At 45.1% G+C, this 16323-nt stretch overlaps 1 protein-coding gene across 5 annotated transcripts in view; it reads right to left on the reverse strand.

The window, feature by feature from the left end:
* Positions 1-443: 443 nt before the first annotated feature.
* The window catches only part of LOC132795044 (ras GTPase-activating protein raskol), a 59416-nt gene continuing 43536 nt past the window's right edge, over positions 444-16323 (reverse strand). For 4 of the 5 annotated variants that reach the window (XM_060805456.1, XM_060805454.1, XM_060805452.1 and 1 more), the window contains 5 exons: positions 5523-5643; positions 5336-5463; positions 1563-5270; positions 1200-1494; positions 444-1125 (listed from right to left, as the gene is read on the reverse strand). In XM_060805456.1, coding sequence (XP_060661439.1) covers positions 885-1125; positions 1200-1494; positions 1563-5270; positions 5336-5463; positions 5523-5643 — 4493 coding nt within the window. In that variant the 3' untranslated portion in view covers positions 444-884. Of the gene's footprint in view, positions 1126-1199; positions 1495-1562; positions 5271-5335; positions 5464-5522; positions 5644-13158; positions 16090-16323 lie in introns of those variants that run through there. The other variant, XM_060805451.1, reaches the window with a different exon arrangement.

Below are 16323 nucleotides of genomic sequence, written 5' to 3' on the forward strand. Positions count from 1 at the left end.
GGAGTCTCAAAACGGCCAACAACAACAACATGAATGGCTACAACAACAGCAGCCACTATTACAACAACAACAACAACATGCATTACAACAACAATAGCGGCATTTGTGCGTATGTATGTGCAACGAAAATCTCTAGCATTTTACTACTTGAAGGAGCTGAAGTACCAGGCGAACATAATTGAACAGCAAGTAGATGCACTAAAATTTTAAAAATTTATCTGGCGGCTACCTTCACACATACATACATAAGTATGCAATCTTCGCTTAGTGGCTAGTCGTAATATTTTTGTTGCATACTTTCAGGATTTTTTTGTGAAATGCTAATTTTTTATGTTTGCATACTTAAAAGCTGCAATAATAAGTTAGAAATATGACTGCACATCCAATGTTTAACAATTTTACGAAAGTAAATTAAAAAAAAAGAGGGTTTTTTCTAACTTTGGTTATAATTTTATTCATTAACTTAACTTGTTCTGCATCTGTTTCATCATCATGATTTCTTCAGTTTACAATCATAAGCTTCTGCTGTTGCCGCCGCTGCAGCAACAGTTGCAATTTTGTATTTGTTTTTAAACATAGCTTGAGAAATTTGTATATCATTATCATATGTATGTATGTATTATTATTATTCTTTATATATATATATATATATATATATATATATATGTGTATATATATTAAACATGTATCATAATTTATGTAGCATAGGAAAAAAAATTGGACACAAAAAAAAATAAACAAAAAATGATCTTATATCAATAAATCGACGACAACGGCGGCGTCTCTACAACGTGTGTATTTGTTGATGTGTGTGTGTGTGTGTGTGAGGCACAAAGGAGCTGCTTTCAACTCCTGTTTGCCCGTTTGTCCGTTCGTCCAACCGCTCACTGTGGCTTCTGGTTCTTTGGTGCTTGATGCTGTTGCTGCTGCTGTTGTTGCTGCTGCTGCTGCTGTTGCGTCTCGTAGCGCTGTCGCAGGGCAGTCAAGGCGCTCAGCAGTCGACTGTTGGCTGCGTCTAGCGCTGCAATCTGTTGTCCCTGCTCCTCGATGACACGCTGCTTATGCGACAGGGCCAATGACATCTTCAGCTGCTCGCGTCGCAGCTCTTCCTCCATGGTGATGAGTCTGTGTCAAGCAAATGGGAAAAGATACACAAATCAATACATGAGCTAGAGAGAGAGAGAAAACTAAACACTTACCTGTCAATAATGCTGCGCATGGTTGACTCCGATTGCTGGCTAAGATTGCCGATGCCATTGCCATTGGCAGCGCCGCCAGGACGCTGCAAGGCGAACAGCTCATCGCTGGAATCACGCAACTCGGCCTCGTCGCGATCGAGCGTGTGACGCAGCGTGTCGAGCGTCTCCTGCAGCAGCTGTATCTCGCCATTCTGATCGTAGCCCTTGCCCAGACCCGATTCCGAGGCGGCGCCGCCGCCGCCGCTGCTGCGCAATTGTCGCCGTCGTTTGCCCTCCTGCAGCTGATTGCAATGACCTAAAAGACAAGTTATCCATCCGAGATTAGACAAGATCAGAATAATTAACTATGTAGTTGAGACTTACCCTCAGTGTCGGTGCTGCTGTCCGAGAGCGTGCGCGCCGAGTCGAGACTGAGGCGACGCTGTGCCACCGCCGTCGTGGAGGCGCCACCAGTGCTGCTTGCCCCACTGCTGCCATATTGCTTGTGCTCCAGCTGCAGTTGCTGTTGTTGCTGCTGCTGCTGCTGAAGGTGTTGATGATGTGTCAGCTGCTGCTGCTGTTGCTGCTGGTGAAGATGATGCGACGTGGACATTGCGTAGCCCACCACATTTATGCCACCCCCATTGTTCCCTGTACTGCCGTAGACATCCTCACGCTTCAGCGGTCCATTCAAGCGTCCGTAAGCATGCGGTTTACCCGAATTGGAGTTCGAGGAGCTGCTGCCGCCGCTGAGCGAACGCTGCGCCTCCAGTTTGCCGCCAGTGACATTGGCGCCCGCTGCCGCTGCCGCCGCATAGCTGTAATAATTGTCCGCCGAGAGCTGTTCGTCCGAGGAGCTGGGCGTCAGCGTGGCTGCGTCCAAGGTTCCGCCGCTGTTGAGGAACGCGGCACGGGCTGCAACCAGACCGGCGCCCAAGGGTTTCGCACGTCCGCCAAACTGTTGCGGCGTCGCCGGACCGCGACTGCTGCCCGCTGAGGAGGAGGACGGCGTCTGCTGTGGCATGCCACTGCAGTTGCTGCTCTGCAGCTGATACGATGGATTCTTAAAGGCGAGCGGTGCGCCTAGCTTCAGTTGCTGTTGCTGCTGTTGTTGTGATTGCTGCTGCTGCTGTTGTTGACCCTCGACGGGACTGGAGGATTGTGCGGGCGAGGGATTGGTGGAAATGCTTTGGTAGCCCGAGCTGCAATGGCTGCTCTTAGCGGACAACTGTTGCTTGCTGCTCTGCGCGACGACATGATTGCTGCTGCCATTGCCGCTGCCACCAGCTGGCAACTGTGCATCGGCAGCAATCACTTCGTGCTCTTCGGCATACTTGAATAGATCGTCGAGATCCTCCAGATTCTTGGGCATATTCGAGTTGGGATTGAGCGGTGCACGCGTCGCATAATTGTGCCCCGAGTGATCCGGTATGCCCAGATTCAGGTTCAGATTGTGACGATTGATGCGTGTGCTGTTGCCGCCCCGCGTGCCAGCACCTGCTCCTGCTGCACCCCCTTCCCCGCCACTTGCCTTCATCAGGGGCGTGGGGGATTTGCGGACAAAGGCGCTGCTCGTGTCGAGGCCAGAGATCTGTATGAACTCGCCATGCATGTCATCGTAGCTGCCGCTCTGTATGCTGTTGTTGCACGCATTGTTGTTGTTCGCATTGCTGTTGCCATTCGTCGTCGTCGCGTTGTTGTTGTTGTTGCGTGGCAAGGTGCGTGCACGCGATCCCGCTGTCGAGGATTCGTAGTCATTGCTGCCACCATTGCCATTGCCATTGACCACATACTGATAGCTCTGCTGTCCGAGTCGCTCCAAACGCTCCATGCGCTCCATCGTGCTGGCAGCGCTTGTTTGTGGCGCGGGCGGACAATGTTGCTGCTGCTGCTGTTGCTGGGCGGGATGTGGCTGCATCAGTAGATTGCTGCTGCTGCCGTTCAGCGACGAAGAGGCCATCGAACTCTGCGACTGCGCATGCTGCAGCACCGGGGAACTCATGTAGCCACCGCTGCCTCCAGTTGCTGCTGCCGCAATCGAGCTCTGTGAATTCGAGAGCAACTGTTGCTGCTGCTGGTGATGCACATCGAGTTGCTGCTGCTGCTGCAGACGTGCATTCACCGTGGGATCATTGTACCGAAAGATGTTCTTCTCGAGGGCGCTGGGCGTGAGGACGCCACGCATAATGCCACGCTCGGCGGGCACCGGTTTGCTGACCACCGCATGCTGTGGCTGCGCCAGCTGTTGCTGTTGTTGTTGTTGCTGCTGCTGCTGCTGTTGTGGATGCAACGATGTGGTCGAACTGCTGGGCGCCATCCCAATGCCCATTCCATGACCCAGACCATGGCCGTGTCCGTGTCCCATTCCCATTCCCATGCCGGACATCGACTGATGCATGCCATCGGAAGGCTGACGATTCTCCTGATTCTCGCTGGCAATCGAGTGCGTGGACATCACAGTGGGCAGATAGCCAGAGCCGAGGGCATGGCCACCCGATGACAGCTCCTTGGCCCGACTGATGTCGTCGAGTATGTGCTGCAGCGGATCGAGTTCATGCTGACGCGCCTCCGGCAACTTGGCCAGACTCTCGCTGAGCAAACTGTGCAGTATTGACAACTGTTTGCCCTGATCGATGTAGCCGGCCCAGTCGAGTATGGAATCGGGTGTCGCGTGCTCCGGACGTGTCGAGATGTACTCGAGGAATTGCTGCATGCGCGACGCCTCCTGTTCGAGGAAATCGTTGAGAAACTCCATAAAGTTCTCCTTGCCCTGGAATCGTGTGAAATTCGCCAACGTTTGCAGCGTCTTTGCCACCAGCGTCAGATTGCGTGTGGCACGCGCCGACGGCAGCTCGCTGGTGATGTTGAACAGCGATGGCGACAGTATCGCCGGGCAGAGGAAGCGCAAAAAGATGCTCGCCGAGATCAGATTGTCGGCCATATCCTGGCGACCCAGTTGCTGCAATCGCTCGCGGAACGTGGCAAAGCAGGCGCGCAACTGCGGCGGGAAATGTTTGTGCGACTCGTAAATGCATTGCCACGCATTGCGGACAGCGCCCCGCAATGCCGCCTGCTGCCGTTGCAGCGAACCCGCCGACGAGCCGCTCGTCTTCGTGGGATCCACTTCGCAGTCGCGTTCCGATTGAATCAACTCGTTGATCGGTGCCGAGAGTGTGTCCTGCAAATACTGTTCGCCCGTCAGCTTGAGGAACGCCTCCATGCTCTTGGTGGCCAGCGAGTTGCCGCGAAACGTCAACCGTTGATCGCCCACCCGCAACAGATCGAGGGCAACGACATCGGTGAGGAAAGCGCCAGCTAATCCCTGGGCATGCATCAGCAACACAAGCGCCTGGCCAATGTCCTCCTTGGCCTTGACGCCAATCACCGGCTCGAGGGTTTCGCACACCCGTTTGTAGTTCTCCTTGAGGTAGCCCAGAAAGTTGCCGTACACATTGATGGGCAATATGTCGGTGCTCTGGAAGCGACACTTGATCCGCAGCGTGGGCAACACTTCGCGTTCCTTGTCCTTGCCGCTGCCGGTGCCACCGCTTAGGCCACCGCGACCGAGACTGTCGCTTGCCTTCTCGCTCATTATCGGATACCAATCCTCGCAGATGAGACGGGACGTCACTTCGTGTACGGGGATCTTCACGGAGCCAACGAATTGATATTTGTCGCGTTTCTTCTTCTTGTCCACCTCACGAAACACATTCACCGTGATCACATTGATCTCGGGTATGTCGGGGAAATCAAAGTATTCACCCCAAAACAGCAAATCCGTCTGGAGTTTCACGCTCGTCCGGCCGTAGAGGGTTTTGTCCAGCTGCAGTTCGCAAAAGTATTTCTTCTTCGCAGGCAGATTCTTTGCCTCATAGACCCACAACTTCAGCGAGTTGTCGGTGCGTCGTGTGTGCTCCGCATTCGGTGCAATCGACTTGCGCAGCGAGTAGATCCATAGATCGCGTTCTTGCCGCGAACCGCATGAATAATAGCGTTCACCTCGCGGACCTCCGCGCACCTGGAAGCAGTGTCTACGCCCCAGCACCGATTGATGCACGGGTGCCACGCCCACAGCGCCGCTGCACGACAGATCTGAGAAAGGAACGAGTGAGAAGTTAGTCAAGAGAAATGGCTTTTAAGTCATGTGCTCTACTCACCTATGGTGGACATCACCGCATGACTGGACAGCAAACTCTCGTGTGAACGCGAGCCGCGTAATCCGCCCGAGCCGCGCTTGGTGCGTTCCAATTTGGTCACCGATTTTGTGCGCTTCAGGGGATTCGTTCTGCGAATCGAAAATACTCATTAGCGAGGTTATATTAGAAACACATTTAAGAACCTTACCTCTTGCTAAAGAAATTGGTAAAGCGGGAGGCCGCATTATGTTCCGGCTGATGCTGTTTGCTGCCCAGAATGGGCGTTGTGGGCGCCGAGCCACGGCGACAGGCCTTCTCATATGAAGTATCTGCAAGGAGAGCAAAATAAAAGTATGGATTAGTTGAGGGAATGTGAAGAAATTGAGTACAAATTTAGGGAACTACAAAGGTTTTCTTCAAATATTTTGGCAGAGGAACTTATAGGAATAATAATATTAGGAATTCTTGAACAGAACTATGTATTCAGTATTTGTTTTGAACAACTTTATAACATCATAATTCTAATATAGAATTCAACGTTGCCAAGTAAAAAAGTTTGAAAATATATCATTATTCTAATGCAAAGAATTGAAATTTATATTTTCTGTTAATGACAAATATTTATCTTTATAAAAGTTATTTAAGAAATAATGTTGTATGGCAAAAATGCGTCTGCTGTTGTCGGGTCTTAATTGCTTTGGCTAAAAATCTGGTATATTCTGTACTTTATAGCACATTTTACATATCGATATACCAAGACTGGTATATATTATACTCTATGATATATGAAATACTACATCGATATACTTAAGGTATATTAAGTATATATTTTTCATTTGGTATATTTTTAAGTAAATTAATTCGTTATATTTTTAGAATATGGCTGGGCTGTATTGAAACTGAGATCGGGTATCTCACAGTCAAGCGCACTCGACTGTAACTTTCTTACTTATTTTAGTTCGATTTAATTAAGTAGACACTCCAAACTATTCAAAAATAGTTCCCTAAAAAACACACTTTCGCAACTTAAACTTTATTAATTTGAAATAGTTATTTAACCATTCCATTCTATTCACTGAATTAAAGTAAATCGAAATAGGAACACAGAAACATAATACCACAATATTTATATAGTAACTTTCCCTCCCCAAGTTTTTTAAATTCTTCAGCCACTTCTACTTCATACTCTGTATGTGCAAAAAAATTGTGAATCACAGCAACTCGATAACGAAAACAACATTGCAAACTGCATCCTTCAAAAGTGGCAAAGTGGCAACACTGCATTCATTATTCAGTAATTTTATTGTATTCTTCTTTCTATTAATAAACCCAATTAGCTGAATCGGCCAAGGGGAAGGTAAAGGAGGGGAACGAAGAAAGCGATGATGAGGAGGAGCGAGAATTAATTGTTTTACTTGACCGCTTGATTAAATCATCATTTCGAAACTTGTCTTTTGAAACCTGTCTTTGTTTCGACGTGATGATATTTCTGTTTTTCTTTTTCAGTTTTTTTTTTTTTTTCTGTTTTTGCATTCCCAAAGATGACGTTCAACGATTTGCTGGTCAATTTCGCTCAATTGAACTGAGAACGGAACGCAGTAAAAAGCAGTTAGAATCGGCTTAAAGTATTAGAAGGTATTAGCAATATCCGGTTAGAAAGATATATCGTAGATGATTGCTTCGAACGGAACGGAATGGAAGATTTGTTTGGCATGACCTTTGGCAACCTTTGCTGGAATTTGATGTCGTTTTTCGGGATTTCAATTTGTTGGTTTACCACAGACAAGGAGCGAGAAAGAGAGACAGAGAGAGAGAGGGAGAGACAAAAGCGAAAATGCAAAGCCCAGTTAAGACCCGCATCAGAGCAAAACCGGTTGCTGCTGCTGCTGCTGTGACTGTTGTTGCCTGCCACTCTCTTGAGTGCCACAAAGAAGGGAAAGGAGCAGCAACAGCAGCTGCTGCACATCACCTGCCCCGGTTGTTGTTCTCGTTGCCGTTGCCGTTGCGGCATTTGTGGCAGCTACCCCGCCCCTCAATGAGGCAGGTACTCGCCGCCGCATGATTCATCACCATCAGCATAAGCATCATCCACACAAAACGTCGTCATCTGCTGCCCCGAAAAAGGTAAGATGCTTCACTTCTCGCTTCTTCCTTCTCTCGCTTGTTCTTTGTGTTCCGCTGCAAACTGGTTTCCCCTCCTTCTCCTTCTCCGTCTCCGTCAACTTCATTGCTCTATTCTCTCAATGTTGCTTGTGGCATTTGCCGCCCTCACACACAACGACCTTGCCCAGCCCACCCAGCTAGCTAGCTAGTTGTCTATCTTGGCCATGTTGTTGGCTGCCAAGCTGATTAGCCACTCATCAGAGAGCTAAAGCCCTTCTTTTTGTTTTTGTTTTCCTTTTCTTATTTTGTGTTTTATCTTTTGTATCTGATTCATCAAGAAGAGCAAACATCATTTATTCTCCAGCTGAATTGAAAGAGATTTATTCATATTCATTTTTTTTTGTTTTTCATGAATGCTTTTGGGGGCATCTTCCGCATCGTTGATTCATTTCCAGTTGCCCAGATGCAAACACTGCGATTTGTCATCAAAACCAAAAAGGCCAAAAGGAAAGACCAAACGAGACCCCCAGTAAGAAATTGTGTCATGTGTTTGTTGTTGTCAACTTCTATTTATAAAAAATGTTTTCTATACAAGATCAAAACCCGTTGAAACATCTTCTTGGCCAGCCCTAAATAGGCGCAGCAGCCACAAAAGCCACAAGAAACAACAGTGACTTACAAAAATGGCGCATATTATGATTACAACCTCGTTATATACAGATATATAGATATATATAAGGCATCCCACCCACGCCTACGCTTCGAGCTGAGCTAATAGAAATGCAAAGAGCAAAGACGACAACGACATCGACATCGACACACCCCACAAAAAGCACACAAAGCGAAAGCGACAACATCATCCACATTCACATCTAGTTTGTTGTTGATTATATGGATCAGGTTAAGAGGAGAGTTTGCTCCGTGTCTCTCTGTGGGGTTGGCACATAATTACAGAGCAAGTTCCGGACTAACGTGTAGTTAGTTATCTTTATTATCAGTCATTGCGGACTGCATGGAATAACAAGCTTCATTTCAACTAAATTGCACAGCAGCTGCGTTAGATGATTCAAGATATTACGACTTCAAGATGAAGATTATTTGATATAATAAATAAAATGGAAATGCTTTTAAGATATTACGACTTCAAGATGAAGATTATTAAATGTAAGAAATAAAATGGAAATTCTTTTCTATTATATGAACACTTTTAAATCGATTATCTTTTTCTATATTATCTATCTTCTTTATAAATTGCTATGTAATTGAAAGATTATTATATTAATTCTTAAAAATGAAGATTATTTAATGGTGTTAAATAAAATTGAAATTCTTGCAAGATTTTACGACTTAAAGATGAAGATTATTTAATATAATAAATAAAATTGATATACTTTTCTATTATATGAACATTTTAAAATCAATTATCTTTTTCTCTTCTCTCTTCATATTTTTTACTCTCAATCCCAATTGAAAAATTAACTTATTAATTTTTAAAAATAAAGATTATTTTATGAAATTTTGTAAAATTGAAATTCTTTTTTTTTATAATAAACCACTTTCAATCTTTTTCTCTTTTATCTCACTACATATTACATTTTATTACATATTACATATTTCTTTACTCTCCATAAATTCCAATTCGATTGAAAAATGAACTTAATAATTCTTAAAGATTAAGATTATTTAATGAATTATATAAAATTTAAATTCTTTTTTTTTATAAAAGAACACTTCCAAATCAATTATCTTTTTTTTTCGGACTTCTTCATAAATGTCTATACAATTGAAAAGTGAACTTAATTATTCTTAAAGATGACGATTATAGAATGTATTAAATAAAATGGAAATTCTTTTATTATAATAGAACACTTTCAAATCGATTATCTCTTTCTCTACTATCTCCTTTCTTCATATTTCTTTGCTCTTCATAAATTTCGATGCAATTGAAAAATGAACTTATTAATTCTGAACTGCGTTGGGTTAGTAAACTTGTCCAATCCAAAAACTTGTTATCAGGCGAGCGCTGTCGCTTATTTATCGTTCCTATGATGGATCCATTTGATAGGCTCTTCAAATACGAGTTCAATAAACACACACATCCCATCCTCTCATAAATTGTCTTTCGAATGTTATCAAAAAATTGAAATGTTTATATTATAAGAACCCAAATTCTCAGCGTTTACTTATGATAAAGCAACAGCGTGAAACGATACCGTTTTCATACATTTTGTCGGCTGTACGACATATTTTGTGATATTTTTATGGATTAGTCTCTAATTTGTTGTTGTTGTTTTTGTTTTTTTTTCTATGTTGCCAATTCTATTTTCGAGATCGCGATCAAGTGCCAGATATGGCGAGGCCAGGGCCTATTACAACCGTCAAAGGGGAGCGTCTCGTAACACATTTGGTCAAAAGATGAGATGCGTTGTGATGTGATGATGTGCCAACTGAGGAGGCAGCGACCTCCAACACATCTGATCTGAATAATGCCAGAGACGCAGTACACGATGATTTCATCCGAGTCTCTTTGGCTTTCATCTGCGATCAATCCGGGTAAGGCCAGTGGTCAGAGTTGTCAATTGTCAGGGGTTAGTTAGATAGTTGGTTGCTTCGTTTGGTTGGTTGGTTGGTTGGTTGGTGGGGGGGCAGTGAAAGCGATAAAAAGCCGATTTACTGGGTAATGATTTGAAATTGGAAATCGTAGACAATTTCGATTGGTTTCGCCGCTCTCTCTCTCTTTCTGTTTCTACTCATATGTCTGTCTCTATCTGGCGATAAGGTCAACTCAATTAACAGCGCGTTAAACAAATTTATTTTCTATGCATCTCTCACACGATCCGTCAACTGGACAACTGATAAATGGATGGAAACAGGGCAGAGCCGGACAATGGCGTCGATCAAGAGGAGGGGATTATAACCAAAAATGTCAATAGACTATATGAATGTGCCGGAGGCATTGATCCGAACGATAAGCGAGATAAGCGAGTACCCAGAGAACTCATCATAGATCAATAAAACAAATACTTATGCACACAGCGAGAGTGTGTGAGTGAGAGGAGACGATTATAGAATTTCAAAACACATTTCCAGCAAATGTTTGCTCATGTGTCTTTTTCTATCTATCAGTTTTCTTGTGTGTTTGTTTTTGTTTTTCTGCTGCTTTATCGAGAATCGTCCAGCTGAGTCGGAATTGTAGTTGGAGTCGTGTTGAGTCGCTGTTACAAAACCTTTTTCGTTTTTCGCCTTATCAAATTTCAAATAAAATGCACCCAACAAATGCAACTAACACTGACCGTGTCTCGCTCTCCTGCGCTCTCTCTCCCTCTCAGACACAAGCACTCAGAAAGCGGCTAGCAAAATGTGCACGAAAAATACCAACAACAATTTGTGAGTCAAAACGTTTGTTTGCCGTTTTCTGCGCTCTCGCGCTCTCTTGCATGCTCTCTCTCTCTTTTGGATGCTTTGCCTGCGCGAACGTTTCACTGCGTGTGTGTGAGTGTGTTTTGAGACTCGACGTCGTGGTTTCAATTCCCAAACTGGTTTTTGGTGCGGGTGTCAGTGTGTGCGTGTGCATGTGCGTGTGTGTGAATCATAATAAAAACAGCGGAAAAAAGAAACCAACAACGGCAACAACAGCAAACAATAATAACAAGCAACGCGCAATGAAATTGAAATTGTAGCCAAAGAGACCGAAAAACAAGCAGCAGCAGCAGACATTGGAGACGGAACAATGGCATAAGTGGTCTAAATACACACACACACGTACGCACACCATGCATATACTTTGTGCATGTGTATTGCAATTTGCAAAGATGAATAGTCTCAGCTATCTCGATAGTTTTGCATGCAAAAAAGAAATATCGCATAATATTTATAATTGCTTTGCAGTTTGTTTTTCTCTCTAGTTACCCAGTTATCGGCAGCTGTTAGTTAATTGCATGCGATAATTAACAAACGATATTTAAGCGTCAAGCGATCGTAACAATTGAAATGCAGTCAACTGCAAATGCAGTAATATTTTATGCCATTCAAAAACTACGAATTGAGATAAGTTCAAAAAATCGTTAGAATCGAGCTCAAATTAAGTGACTGCCTGTTAGATTCAAAGTAAAATTAGTAATAATGAAATTTAAATGGAATTTTGTTTTTCTTGGTAAAGTAATCAACAAAAATTATGGGAATTACATTTGTATACGTGAGGGGCGCCGATTAAACAATAACAAATACTTTATGTAGAAATATTCGTACATTCACCAAAACTATTTATTTGTTTTTCTTTCGTTTCTTTTTTTTCGTGGCGTTCGCGGCAGTTGACGCCCATTGTGCGACGCTTGGCTGCCTTCTCAGGGCCAACGCCATCAAAATGGTCTACAATTGAGCCGCACAATTGGGCTACACACACACACACACACACTTACACAAACGCGTGCACACATGCATAAAATGAAGTAAAGAAACGACGCACAATCGAACATTGAATATCAGCAAAGAAGCGAGAGAGTGAGAACGAATGAGGGAGAGGGAGGCATTCGCCAAGTGTAAATAAAGAGAGTGTGTAGCTGGCCAAAGGTAAAATAACAGAACAGGAAGGCTTAGCACAACATCAACTCAACGAGAGGGGGAAGGGGAGGAAAAGGGAAATGTGTGAAGTACTTTTGTCGATAGTCGATCGACACGAGAACATAAAAACTTTTGTGATGGGGCGGAGACCCAAGAGGTGGGGGGGAGAGAATTAATGTTCTCTTATCTTATCATTGTCTTTCGTTTCGTATCCGTATCGTTTCGTTACGTTTTCTTTCTTTCTATTTTTTGTTTCACCCATTCCAGTGTGGCGTTGTTTTGCCGTTCAATAATGCGCACGATCGAAGCGAAAAGGGAGCGAAAAACGCAGCGAGGCAAGGCCAAAAAGGGGGAAAGAAGAAAGACATTTCTGTCCGTGAGGCGAATTTCAACCACCGTCAAAAAGAGGACGACGACGACGACGATCGATCGATGCGTAACAGGAAGTAAAAAAACGAGAACCCAACGAGCCGTGTCACGTTCTTTCAAACGGGACGTGTTCAAAAGCACGCGACGACGTAGAAGACAAAAAAACGCAGCCTCGCTTTGTTTTCCCCGTAATTCAAGAGTGACATTTACTCTTCGGATACTTTGGTCGATAGGTCCTACTGCAATTCCCCTAATTTTAGGCCAATAGTCAGTAGAGGATCGAGGGTTCAAATTGATCAGAACTATGTAGAAGGTAATTCATGAGGAACATTTACTCTTCGGATACTTTAGCTGACGAGTCCTACTGCAATTCCCCTAATTTTAGGCTGAGAGTCAGTAGAGGATCGGGGATTCAAATTGACCAGAACGATGTAGAAGGCAATATGCATTTCCGCTTTGTTTTGTCCGTAATTCAAGAGTGACATTTACTCTTCGGATACTTTGGTAGATAAGTCCTACTGCAATTCCCCTAACTTTAGGCCAATAGTCAGTAGAGGATCGAGGGTTCAAATTGATCAGAATGATGTAGAAGGTAATTCATGAGGAACATTTACTCTTCTGATACTTTAGCTGACATGTCCTACTGCAATTCCCTTAATTTTAGGTCAATAGTCAGTAAAGGATCGAGGGTTCAAATTGACCAGAACGATGAAGAAGGCAATATGCTGTCCCTGCATTGTTTTCCCGGTAATTCAAGAGGAACATTTACTTCCCCTCATATGCGATCGATAGTCAATACAGTTTCAACCTACCAGAATGATGTCCCGCATCATCTTCCGTTGCTGTTGTATCGCCTCCCGGCTGCTTATCCGTTGACAGTGTGGATGCCTCAGCTGCCGTTGCAGCTGCCGCTTCACTTGTCGAGTGCAGCATCAAATCCTTGATCATAAAACGTTCACAGATCAGTTCTTCGCAGTGATCCGTCTGAAAGTAGGCGCTCAACTCGTCCAGACCCAAGGGGCAAACATCGTAGCTCTGATAGAAATGCTTGCCCCAACTGCCTGTGTCGCTGGCGCAGCTACTCGACGCGGATAAGGCGGAGTAATGATGATGTTGCTGCTGTTGCAGTTGCTGGTGGTGGTGTGAGGACTGCATGCCAACGTGTTGCATTGATTGACCAGCAGTGGCAGCTCCTCCGCCACCAATTGTTTTCAGCAGCGAATTGCTGCGCGATAATTTTGTGGAATGCGCACGTCGTATAAAGCTCAGCGATTTCTTTGGCGGCGAGACAATGTTGGCAGCAGCAGCAGCGGGTGTTTGTGGCACGTGCGAGGACTTTGGTGACGTTGTGGCAGCAACAGCATCCGCTGCCAGTTTCGGTGTCGATTTCAGCAGGAATAAATTCTTAGGCGGAAAACTGTGCGTAATGATCGAAGCAGCCGAGGCGCTGCTCTGCAATTTGTATGGCGAACTGGAACTGGAACTAGTTCCGAAATTACTCTGACTACCTCCGAACAGCTGACGTTGCTTGCTGCTGTTATTGATGTTGTTGTTGTTGTTCAAGTAATTGTTGGTTGCAGTTGCCGCTGCGGTTGTGGCACTGTCATCGAGGGCTGCTGCCTCACGCAATGCCACCGATGGCGACAGATTCTGCGGCAATGTTTTCGACTTGGCGCGCAGCGTGATCAATGTTGTTGTTGTGCGCGATGTTGGCGACGATGTTGCCGGAGTTGTTGCCGTGGCCAGACCGCGCTCGACACTGGGCAACGGCACGGCGAGAATATTTGTGCGCGAACGCGATTTCATTAGTTTGATGGGCGTGGAGGTGTTTGTCTGCATGCGGCTTATCTCTGAGTCATCATCGTCGTCTCCCCCATTCGCAGTCACCGTTGACGTCGACGTCGCCGCTGACGTCTGTCGCGAGTGAGCGGGCGAGAGGGAGAGCGCCTGCTGTTTAGGCGGCGTGGCCATAACAATATCGTTATCTTCATTAAAGTGTGTGCGAGGTGCGCACCTCGCGTTGCTGCTGCTTTTGTTGCTGCTGCTATCCGAGGCGACATCGACAACAGTTGTTGGTTCTATGCTGGCATCTTCATGGCCGCTGCTGCCGTTTAAACTGATCACGTTCAACACAATGCCGTAACGTTTCAGCTTGGCAGCGGGCGTTGCAGCAGCCACCTGGCGTTGCTGTTGTTGGAGTTGCTGCTGTTGTTGCAGCTGCAATTGTTGCTGCTGCTGATGCTGCTGTTGTTCCTCATCATCGGAATCGGAATATTGCGCGGCTGCCTCGCTGCCGCTGATGCTCCAATTGAAGCCGCAAGGTGGCGACATTTTGCTGCCACCAAACAAGGCGCTCACTTTGGAGACACCTCCTCCTCCTAGACCGCCCCCGCTTTTCAGCGAGGCAGATTTGCTGCCGCTGCTTAGGCTGCTGTTGCTGCCGCCGTGTGACGTCAGTTGTGGTTGCTGCTGCTGCTGATGCTCGTGATTCGAATTGTGATCGTTTTCGTCGTCCTCTATGACGAGCGGCACATAGAACGTGGAGCGTCGACGTTGCGACTTCTCCTCTGGCGTTGCTACTGACGCGACGCAATCGCTGTTGCTGCTTTCCGCGCTGCTTTGGCTCTTTGTTAATGCTGTTGTCGTAGTTGTTGTTGTGCTGCTGGCGTCGCTATGCGCCTGCAACATTTTGCGCGCTTCGTTTTAATTGTGCTATTTTGCGTTTACTGCGTCTGCTGCTCAGGCGCCTCGCTCATCATCACACACAAACACACACGCGCTTACTGCTTGTACTCTCTTTTTTTTTTGTTTGCTTTTGCTCTCTCGTTTAATGCACGCACGCACTCCCTTTCTCGCTCACACATACACTCGCATAGGCAAAGGCGCGCGCGCGCACTAACACACTGTAGTGTGACAAGGACAGCGACAGACAGACGCCCGCGTCACAGGAAGAGAGCACACAGCGTGCCTGTGTGTGCAGGTATTTAAATGTATGTGTGTGTTGTGTGTGTGGTTTGTATATTTGTTGTGGCTTCTTGTACTTCTGCTGCTGCTGCTGCAATTTGCTGACAAGCAATTTCTTTATTTCTCTTTCTGTAGTATATTTTTGTAGTTGTTGCTGCTTTTGTTTTTATTATTATTGTTGTTGTTGTTGTTGCTGCTGCTGTTGTTTCTGTTTCTTGTGGTGTCGCTTGGCTTATAAAAATTATGCGCTCAAGTGCATTTCCGCGTTTGCGAGCCAACGTTTTATTTTATTTTCTTCTGTTTTCTTAGTTTTTTCACGCGTCGTTGTCGCCAGTTGAGTTTGCAATTGCAATTGCTGTTGTTGTCGTTGTTGTTTTCAGTTATTTTATCGCGACTTTGCATCACATTCGCTGCGTTTCGATGCATGCAACCACTGCGACACTCATACACACATCAATGTTATTGCTGTATGCATGTGTATGTACACTTTTATTACGTTCCCTACAAATTTCTGGGATCAATTCACACCATTAACAAATTTTGGATTAAAAAAAAAACAACACACACTTTAAAACAATTTCTTAGATGCAGTTTAGTTAAAAAGTAACGCGACAAACGGAAAAGGAAGATGCAATTACAACAATATCGAAAACGCAATACAAAAAATTATGAAAAAAAAGAACACAAAACAGAAAAACGCATTGAGGCGTTCTTCTTCTTCTTGTTTGTGGTCGTCGCGTAGTATTTGTCGTATTCTTCCCGCTTCACTTCCACACACTAACGCGTTTTTCACACAACTGACGCTGCTGCCGCCGACGCAGCTACGATAAACTCAATGAGAGTCGCACAGAAAGAGAGAGACAGAGAGGAGAGCGCTTGTACGATCGACGCCAGCTCAAGCGAGGGATGCAAAACAGCTCAATGCTGAACCAATTGGCGAGCGGAAAGCAAGACTTTCAGTTTGAAGCAACTAATAAAATAATAAATTCAATAAATAATTATTTATTAATTGT

This window comes from Drosophila nasuta, chromosome X (assembly GCF_023558535.2).
Source record: "Drosophila nasuta strain 15112-1781.00 chromosome X, ASM2355853v1, whole genome shotgun sequence".
Classification (NCBI taxonomy): Eukaryota; Metazoa; Arthropoda; class Insecta; order Diptera; family Drosophilidae; genus Drosophila; species Drosophila nasuta.